At 41.6% G+C, this 10,929-nt stretch overlaps 1 protein-coding gene across 1 annotated transcript; it reads left to right on the forward strand.

The window, feature by feature from the left end:
• Positions 1-8,279: 8,279 nt before the first annotated feature.
• LOC143304011 (uncharacterized) lies at positions 8,280-9,325 on the forward strand. The gene has a single exon (XM_076626288.1). The coding sequence runs from the start codon at positions 8,280-8,282 to the stop codon at positions 9,132-9,134; it is 855 nt and encodes a 284-aa protein (XP_076482403.1). The 3' UTR covers positions 9,135-9,325.
• The last annotated feature ends 1,604 nt before the right edge of the window (positions 9,326-10,929 follow it).

Genomic DNA, 10,929 nt, shown 5'->3' on the forward strand with positions numbered 1-10,929 from the left:
ATAAATCGAATTAAGGAATTGCATTACAATTGCTTAAAACTTCTAAGTTTATGGTGAGTCTTAACCCCAATACCGAGGGACGTCGCACGGTTCCCATCACGCGACGAAACAGTCTGAATTGTATGTATTGGGAGAAAGATTACCTATTTCCATTATTACCTTCTTCTTCCCTAACCAATGCCTCATTTTCTTTCATAAATACAAATTTAATAGGTAGGCAATAAAATGTTGACGAGGGCTCAGGGTTTTACCACAGCACTTAATTATATTCATCTAACATTAACTTAAGCAGCGCTAAAGCTATTACAAGCAAAAGTTCTAATTCAGATGAACTTTGTGTAAAGTGACTTGGAATCCAGCTTTAAGTGGTTTGAAACATGTATCTATTATACTCTTCGTTCTTCCTAGGACATTTACAAATTATGTTTGTCCTTCTCAAGTTAGAAATTCCACTTTGTGCGAAAACGCTATTGTAATTATTCGAAAACAGTTTGTTCAACATTATTTGGCATCCCTTAGCCTTGCGCCTATTCGTTTCTATACACGACTGACATATTCTTTCTTTTAAACAGCAATGTCTTCGTATAGATTAATATCTTTACGCGTTTCGCTATCTCCATCTCCAATACATGTAGCATACTTGGCATGATGTTTCTTTCCTGATCTCATAAACATTTCTGTGATGACATCAATTTCCACTTTGCCAACATTGATATGGTTTATAGTGCAATTATCTTTGTCGCCTCCATACTAATCATTGTACTGTTCTGTGTCCATTTTATTTTCCCATGCAACGTTGCAAGATTGGGAAAACTAGATTTTACAATTATGTCAAGCACTTTCTTACTGTGTTTCCCGAGGAGAGTAGCAAGCCCGAACAAAGAATTCAATTCTCTCATTTTCCTGGCGTTCTCTCTTCCGAAGCGCTAACTTTTCTTCTGTCTTTCTCGGTAGCTCTCGAAATTGGACGATTATATACCCGTAAGACAACAGAATTTAAATTTTCCGGACAGCCATAGTATCTATTGATAGCCAATCCCAGAAAAATATCCATTAAATATTATTTCCCACTCCGTTCCCTAAAAGTTGCCAACACAATCCTGCGATTTGTTTCAGATGGCTTTTGGTATGGATTGGCATTGCCAATTAGTGGAGATGAGTTGAAAAATTTCATCCAGTACTCACACTTAATTGCAATTTTGGAACCTAAGCCGCGGTTTCTGGTTCTAGAAGACTGAATTTTTCTTTTCCAGTTCTTCCAAATAACACTAGTCGCTATCATCGAAAATGCAGCACCAAAGTTCAAGATATATTAACTAAGATCACTTGCGAACATTTCATCATATCTCTATTTCACAATCTTTTCACTTGTTATTCGGTGCAGCAACGTGTATCATTCCAGTTGCAGTTGATTGACACGTAGAACGCCATATTAGAGCTGATGTAATTTTCGTGAACCCATCTGCTGCTATATATGCACTGCAGCTATTTCTCATCACGAACGTTATCGCTATAAGGTTCATTTCATATGAAGCATTCTATGCGAAGCAACAGTAATGTGTAATGTTGCTGTTGAGGTTATTTGATGTGTAAACAGAGAAACTCGTGGATAAATTGTAAGGTAGAAAATATATTTAAATAGAAGTGTAATTATAAGTAAGAATACAATTTGAGCTGGTCCAGATCCGCACGCTAGCTGTGTTACCCAATAACTGAAAACCCCGAAGCCAACGTCGCCTGTCTACTGTTTATGGCCTGACTTCGTCGCAGTTTTTTGTCTACACGCTGTCCATGGCTTCAGTGCTTGAGAAAATTAAAAAGACCAGATGTTACGTTGGGCGACTCTCTACCTGGACCAGGTCATACACCACGAGCCAGACGGACCCCAGATGTCTGCTCATCCTTACGGCGTACCCTCAATAGCCTTAAGGACCCGTCATTAATCCCAATAATTTACTAGCTAAGATCCTTCAGACCCAACAAACATCTGTTTTCCGAATCATTTCTTAAGACTGTTGCCTACTACGGCTTGACACGGGAAAGTTACTTTTTCTCACCTACGATACTTCCTAATAGCAACTTTCTATCGAGGGCGGCGAAGACCTTTGCTAGTCCACCAACCTATGTTTATCCAATGAAGCAATGTATACTGCCCTCACTTTCCTGACCAAAAATGTCATGAACAAATCCGATGGTTCCGTGCGCTAGACACACCCATCACTAGCTTTCCTACGACACAGCATCGTCACTGTACCTTACTTCTCCTACGACATCAGGAGGGTCAAGTCAACTACTAAGTCTAAATCTAACGCTTAACGTTTAAGTCTAAGCACAACGCTAGAGGAGCGTAATTCACGTAAACTATCTAAGTCGGCTCTCGGTATTGTCGAACATCCATCTCCTCTACTATGTACGCTATAGTCGTCCACTAATACACTAAATTCATTCAATTATAAGAGCCCTGCTTTAGAGTGCATATCTTCGTGCACTAAGTTGTTATCTATTTATATCTACTCAACAGTGTACTCTAAGTGTTGGAAATATATAACTTATAATTCTGGGAATCACAGTGTTATACAAACTGAATCACCCCTATTATCTCAACGGAAATCAGGGGATCGATCAATTCGTGGTGTCGATTGCTATAATCGTCACGGGAATTTACGACTCCCGTTGAAGTCTCTCCTCGCGATTGCATCTCCCCGCGATTGTTCGAATCTACACCAGATGTAGAGTTTTCTTAGAAGTGGTGACCACTTAAACAGTTGCCAATATTGAGTCGCTTCTTTAATAGCAGGACATTCGAGATAGATTGCTTTCCTCATTGATTCTGTTTGGTTTCACTTTTCCTGAGAAGTGCGCAACCGGGTGTAACATACCTGTTGAGGTATAGAGAGGATTCGGAAATACAAATAGTTTACTTTATTTCACACACAACAGTTATACATATATATTACACTCTGAAGACCTCGATAACCATGTTGCACGCACGCTTGTTGTCAACCGACTCTTCTAGATCCTTCTAACAGCTAACGACAGTCTTTTGCCTCAACTGAGATCTGAACGCCCTCTAACGATTACACACACATTCACATGTACAGTGTAAATCTACTTAACAATACCGTTATCTTGGTGCTGTCTAAAACGGCTCCTAAACCATCACCATTTGCATCTGTATAAATGAATATTTCTTTGTTTTGCTCATATATTGCTAGGATCGGACTTGAACAGAGATATTTCTTGATTTTCTGAAATGATTTCTCACATTCTTCATTGCAGATGAATTCCACATTTTCCCTTATTAAGTTATGAAGTGGTTCAAGGAGTGTGCAGGCATCTTCAATAAATTTATAATAAAAATTAATTTTCCCCAGTAATTGCCTTGCATTCTTTTTTGTTCTTTGGGCGTTCTAAGTCTCCCAAGTCAAGAAATGTTCTTTCGGCTTTTAGACCCATTTTTCTGTTTTCCAATTCGCATTCTTCCTTCTTCAGATTTTTTAACCCCTTTTTTCTGTTTTTCTCTTTCTTTAGCTATCTGCACGATAGGCTAATCGTGTCCACACATAATTTGTTTTTACAATGTTTAATACAAAGAGAATGTCCCGCGAAAGCGCGCGAGAACACACGCCCTGCGAAGTGCAGTGGCACCGATTCCTAACTGATAGATTCGAATGGACTTGAAGCGATTCGACGACTAGCCAGATACAAAGGAGCGCGGTGTCATCGTTCGACGTTCTCTTGGAGTACGCCGCGGGATGACCATGCAATTTCAAAAACTCGTCGTTCTGTCGATCACCCAATGCAATCCATGTCCTGATGACTTCAGCAGTGAGTGTTGGAGAAAGACGCCTTATCAGTGCATCGGTTGGCAAACAGTTAAAAGACGCTTTGCGAGAGATCCAAACATTGTGTTGATGGTGTGCATGAATATGTAGGCTCCAAGTCAGACGACAACGATACGAACTATAATAAGCTAAGTTTATGAAGGGAAGCTAAACGCTACGATTAAATTTTACTCACGCTTCATGGATATAATCGGAATAAGTTGTGCGACGACGTAAGAGGTCATATAACTAATCTAATAGTTGGGATAGTTAAACAGTGATAGTTAAACCGTCAGTCCTCAACATTGATGTAAATTTCATGTACCCATCTATGCCACATAATACATTGAATCCAGCTTTTTCTTAGATTTTGGTGATATAAAGAGTTCATTACAAAATATGCGAGCCCGAGCGAAGAATTTTGCATCTTTCATTTACCACTGCTACATTTTCTTTATCTCTGCTAAGTGCGCTCCTGGTTATGAAAGATTTTTTTCGTTCGGTTTTTTTCCCAGCCTGAATAATTTCTTGTTCGAGATGGTTTTTATATTGTTGCGAGATGACTGTTATCGCGTTCCCTCTCTTCTTTGCTTTTCTCTTTACCCTTTCCTTTGCTTGGCAGATAGATTTGATTATTTTGGGGGAAAATATAAATGCTGAAGACTTTGCATCCTTAGACGTCACTGATAGCGTTCCTGCGTCCTTAGATGTGGATAGTAACGTCTCTATGTCTTTTGATAACAGGACTTGCTGCGCAATGTTGATCACCTGTTGGTCTATCGGATCCTCTTGTATCTGGCTGCTGATATTTTGTGGTCTCTATTTGTAGTTTTTAAAGGAGCACACAAGTAATCGGGAAACACATTAAAAGAAAATATTGCAGATTCTTGGGACCCTTGAATGACAGTTTCAATGATAACTGCTTCGAAAAAATGTTGCTTTATATAATTCCGTAACTTCGTTATTTGTTACACAACGTTTAAAGTATTTAGTGGAGGTGGTTGCAAATGATGGGCGCACTATGGTTGATGACATAAAGTAATAATATTATTTTCTGAGCGAGATTAATTAATTCTACGATTTTAGTGTATTGGCGATACGTGACCACCAAGCAACGAAAGCACTGGTTCCTCAAGCATGTGACTTGAGAATTTTGTGAATCCGCTAAACCAAAGGATAAAAATTATAATATATTTTCAATTATTTATTAGGCACTTGCATAATCCTGCTTTCGTCAGTGTTGTGAATATTACCAGGTTGAGTCTTGTACTATTTATAAATCGACTGTAACGAATGGAAGAGCTGCCCTACAACAACGCGTTGAAACCAATTGCACGACTAAGGAACGTCCTCTCAGATGCTTTTAATGACAATGTTATATGTTTCTGAAGGGATGCGTACGATCAGATTTGCCTCCTCTTCCCTCTGTTAAAGTTACGCGAAATGTTAATTTCTTTTGCTATTTGAGAAGCTAATTGTTGTAGATCCGTTAAAGTGACGTCAAATAATGTTTTTTCTGAGATTAGTATGTAATTTACTAACACTTTTTCTTGGGTTTCCGATAAAACCGCCCTGTAATCATTGAATTTTTTTCGAGCAGCTGCTGAAGCAGGTGAAGCTTTTTCACTATATCTTCCTAAGAAGACTGAGGCATAGTTTTGGAAAAGTTTCAAAATTCGCTGAATGTGATTGATCGCTGGTAGCTTTACCCGAGCGGGAGGTGGTCCTAGAATCGACCCTCCTCCCGCTGTTGGTCCAGTCGCTAGACGACCGTCGGGTTGAGCCTGGTACGCCACTTGAAGCACCGACGGGGCCTGGGGGCTCCGAAACGCCCTGTAATTTCTTTCTCTTTAATGCACTTGTCCATATTTGTGTTTAATATGTGATAACTTAAATGGGTCTTAGGGTAAGGACAAGTAATGATGTTTTATTTGGAGTTGAGTCAAGTTTAGTTTAACAAGCAATACTCAATACAAAAAACAGATTACAATATCGTCGTGCGTCTTATTATCATACTCGGCTCTCAACTTCCCGACTCATACTCACCGACTCCTCCACTTACACTCTGCGGCTTCTCCCCTGACTCTCTCTGACTTCTCAACAAACACACTACCGCTTCTCAATTGACTTCTCCACCGACACTGTCGCTTCTAAACTCACATCCTCCCCGTTCTGGCGTCCCTTTGTCTTTTCTTAGGCCCACCACGCGCGTGTTCCGCAGACGTTCGTTGCCAGGGTCACGTACGCCTTTTCTACAAAACTATACAATTGCAAGACCGACGACACATTGATGAACCCGACAGCGCCTCGGCTCATTGTTCATGGTTAACTTGGCGTTTCTTAGGCCCTTTTCCACGATACCACAAATATAGCGCATAGATCAGGGACATAGTCAAAATCGTCGTACCATTATACCATATCCTTCCAAAAAGAGTGCCAATCATAATACATAGCAAAGCCAAAACGTCACCATAGATAAGCCATCAACCCATATAATACTACTATATCAACTACTTAACCAGCCCTCACTTACCCATAAAATTAACAACTTACGCTATATATAATACGCAGTTATATATGTCGGGTTCACATTACGATTATGGTTAGGGCCGTGAAACGAATCTTCGTTTGGATTAGACATTGTTGTTATGCAATAGAGAAGACATTGACTAGTGCAAATATGATTATTACAGAATTTGACAAGTAACCGAGCTAATTAAATACTCGAGAAGCTAATGACAATGATCCCAGGTTCAATAACGAATCCGCGGTCAACGGGATAACAGAATGCGCTTTCATCCAAAGCGCAAGTCGCACTTGACTTGCTTGGCTGCGGTGGAAGTATTACTAAACTAACTCTTTGTTAAAACGTAGAATATTCACCGAGCGTAAGGACGCTATGTAACTCGCTAATGAGACCTCATGAGAGAATGTCTTTCCGTCACGATGATGCTGCTGAGGAAAACTACGATGGGCTGTGTCCAAGGACACGAGATCATCGGATTCGTGGAGGAAAGCCTTCGTTCGGAAAGTCTTGGAAATGGACGTTGTTGTTAATTGGTCAATTTCCATGTTTTTAGTTAGAGAAGGATGCTAGCCGCCCTTGAGGGAAAGTTGCTAACGGGAAGCGTCGTTTGTGAGAAAAATAGATTTCCCCTATCTTCCCGTAGTTGGGACAAAGACTGTTTGTCTGTTTGAAGGACTTTAGTTCACTAAATCTTAAGATTTGTAACGGGTCCTCACGCTAGCTGAACATGTACTGTGGAGATGCGTCAACATCTCGTTATCATCTTATCCGAAGAGTAGGAAGTGTGTGTGGCGAGCCACGGGACAGAAACCGTTGGAATGTATTTTGCCGAGTGCCGCTACAACTATTTCTTTTTAAGGAGAGGTATACTATTACTCCATACCTTTGGTATGCAAAGCGTTCATCCAGCAAGCATTTCAGCGACTGGTTGTCGCTTCGAGCCCCATCTCATTATCACAAATCTCGAACAAATACAGTTGGATTGAATGACGACAATTGCTTAACCCCTTCCAATGCCATTTAGTTCGACGAAACTCGGGCCCAAGCGGTAGACATCGCTAAACAGACCAGACTGATGCTCGTAAACAAGAACTGACATTCAGTCAAGATCGCAACGGGCAAAAAAACAGTCCGGGAGCTCCGCTTGTTATGTTTACGCTTGGCTCAAGTATCTGGTCGCGAGTCAGACTCGCGATATTCATGTTTGGGCCAAAATCTTCATCGCGAGTCTGACTCGCTAAAGTACGGGAAGGGGTTAATTACGGCTATGGTAGAATCTAGATTAAAGTGTTAAGGGATTTTCCCAAAGTTCCAAAGGGAAGGCTCAGGTGTTCTTTCATCTCCGACATATATATATGTAGTATCGGGGAGAAGGGCCTAAGAAACGTCGAGCCAACTATAGACAATGTCGCGAGAGCCGAGGCGCTGTCGGCTCCATCAATGCGTTATCGGGTCCTTCAAATAAATAGCTTCGCCGAAAAGGCCTACGTGACCCTGGCTACGAGCGTCCGCGGAACACGTGTGCGGTGGGCCTAGCAAAAGACAAAAGAATGCTACAATGGCCAGAGAATCAGTTGAGAAGCAGAGTGTGAGTTGAGCGGACACAGAGTGTGAATCGACGTACGACGATATTATAATCGGTCCTTTTGTTCTTGAATATCGCTTATTTAAACTACACTAAATTCTATTTATATTCCTCTTGTTGTTGAATATCAGTTCTTGAAATACATTAAACTTCGAACCATCATTACTTGTCCTTACTCTAAGAATCCATCAGTTACTACATATTTTTGGGGGCTCCAGCCGTGTGCCAAGTGCCAAGTGACAAGTGAAGCGTTCAAGTGACTGTATTCGGAAAGTGGTATTTGAAAACAATGGCTGACTACAATACAAGAGAAGCAGGATTGACAGACGAGCAGGTGGTTCAGATGCGAACATCTGAACTAAAAGACGAACTGAGAAGACGACGGCTGAGACTAGCGGGCAGACAACGCGAGCTGGTAGAACGATTGCTTGCTGCGTTACGCGTAGAACGGGAACACGGTGCACGAGAAGACGATCCGGAGGATGACAACGACGACGACTCAGAAGAAGACGACGACGACGATGAGATTAGCGTGGTTGGGGACCGTTTGGACGTTAACAGCCCAGGAAATCGCAATCTCAATAGGCAAGACGACGGAGTTCGGGTAACTCCAGTGTTAAGACGATCGAGGCAAGACGAGCCTAGGTGTATGCTGTTAACGTTCAGAGACGTAGAGGACTCGCTAGAAAAATTCAGCGGGGACGGTCTGCCGAGTGTAAGTCGATGGATCGAAGACTTCGAGGAAATGGCAAAAGTGTGTGGGTGGTCAGACATCCACATGGTAGCTTTTGCTAAGAAACTGCTCACGGGCTCCGCTCAATCCGTCGTAAAGCGAGAACGATGCACGAAGTCCTGGATAAAGCTAAGGGAGGCGTTAAAAGACGAGTTCGAAGACGCAGTGAGTGATCAACAGATACACCAGGAGTTAGCAAATAGAACGAAGAGACCAGATGAGAGTCTGCAACAGTACATGAACAGTATGCGTGAGATTGCAGGACAGGGAACAGTCGATATACCGTCGCAAATCAGCTATATCGTTCAAGGCATTCCCGACGAAGTCGCGAACAAGGCTGTGTTGTATGGAGCCAAGACCATGCAACAACTGAAAGAGCGCCTGAAGCAGTATGAAGCGATGAGGAGGGACATGAAGGCGAAGACAAAGTTTGGGGGACGTAAGGAGGATAAAGGAAAACGATAGGAAGTGCGAAGCCAGCCGAGGCCAACAGCGAGTGATAAGAGAAAATGTTTCAGTTGTGGCAGTGCGGATCACTTAAGCGCTAAGTGTCCGGAGAAAGGAAAAGGTATGAAGTGTTTCAAATGCAACGAGTTCGGACATGTGGCGGCGAATTGTACAGCGCGACAAGTAAAGACTTACGTAATCTCAAGACCGGAGAGGAAAAAGTACTTGAAGGACGTGTCGATATATGGCTGCAAGTTTGACTCGTTAGTGGATACAGGTAGTGACCTCACGTTTATACGATCGGATGAGAGTGCGAGGTTAGGATCACCACCTCTGGGAAACTACAAACTTAGGTTTGATGGTTTTGGTTCCGCTGGCAATAGTACCTGGGGCGAGTTTACAAAGGTAATGACGGTCGACGGGTACGACTTTACTGTCACCCTGCATGTTGTCTCGAATAAGGTAATGACAAGACACAGCCTGCTGCTAGGTACTGATTTCTTAGACCAGGTAGAGTTGCGAGTCAAACGGGGCGAGGTGACCTTTTTACGACTCGACGGTCAGACTGACGGTCACGAGGACGCGCCGGATGTACTGAGGGTAAACGCGATAGAACAAACCGACGAGATAGACTTATCGCATGTACGAGAACCTCATTACCGTGAAGCCATTCGCGATATCATTAAAGGGTATAGGCCGGAGAAGAAGCGAGATGTCGGAATAACCGCAAAAATAGTTCCGAAAAGCGACAAACCCGTAGCACGAAGACCGCGAAGACTGGCGCCGTCGGAAAGAAAGGAGGTGGACGATCTGATGGAAGCGTGGACAAACGAGGGCGTCATCAAACCATCAGACTCGGAGTATGCAAGTCCGATAGTGGTAGTCCGAAAGAAAGATGGCTCCATCAGGGTTTGCGTCAATTTTCGTGAGCTGAACGAACTCATTGAGTGGCCACATTTTCCGTTGTCTTTAATTGAAGACGTTTTAGATACGTTGCAGGGCGCCCAGCTTTTTACGACGATAGATCTAAAAAATGGGTTTTTCCACGTAAGTCTAGACAAGGATAGCCAGAAGTATATGCATATAAAAATAAATATTATTTATAATAATATTTGCGCGTATAGAGTAATAGTTAAGCCAATCATTTTATGGGATGTCTATATTTGTTTCATGTACATTTAGCAATAAGCTGCGCAAACTACCTGAGTGATAAAATGTGTGCATATTCACATATCTGAAAGTTCTTCGATAAAATGAAAAATTATAAGTTAGAGAAGTAAAGTAAATTAGAGAGAAATATGAGAAGTAAAGAGAAAAATGAAATGCCAAGAGATCGAAATAATAAGAAATATAACATGTGTAGTAATCCAAATAATCTACGATATAATACTGTGTTGATTGATCTCTTTAACATTATATTCAATATTAAATCGTATAAATATTAAAACATCTCTGCAAGATATACCCGAGACGGCTCTTTTCTGGAGCTCTCTTCAGATCACGCACTTGTAGCAACAACTAGTTCAACAATTATTGAACACTAAATAGAACTATTCACAACGACCACACAAAGTATCAGTGCTGTCGGGAAGCTTTAAACATATCAAGATCAGCTTCAGTTCCGCTAAGAACAAACGAAGATTTTGACGCAGGTATGGAATATTTGAATAGCAACATAATAAATACGATCCGTTCTACGACACCTGATGAAGAGTCCGCAACCAAACAGGACTACCCAGATTCCATAAAAAGAAAAATTACAGAAAGACATAAGCTCAGAAGAATATCAGAAGGCAATCGAGAAGCAAGAGGA

This window comes from Bombus vancouverensis, chromosome 18 (genome assembly GCF_051014615.1).
Source record: "Bombus vancouverensis nearcticus chromosome 18, iyBomVanc1_principal, whole genome shotgun sequence".
Lineage (NCBI taxonomy): Eukaryota > Metazoa > Arthropoda > Insecta > Hymenoptera > Apidae > Bombus > Bombus vancouverensis.

What these genes read in the sequence shown, in the direction of transcription:
- LOC143304011 (XM_076626288.1), top strand. Translation starts at nt 8,280, where the DNA reads ATGCGAACATCTGAACTAAAAGACGAACTGAGAAGACGACGGCTGAGA.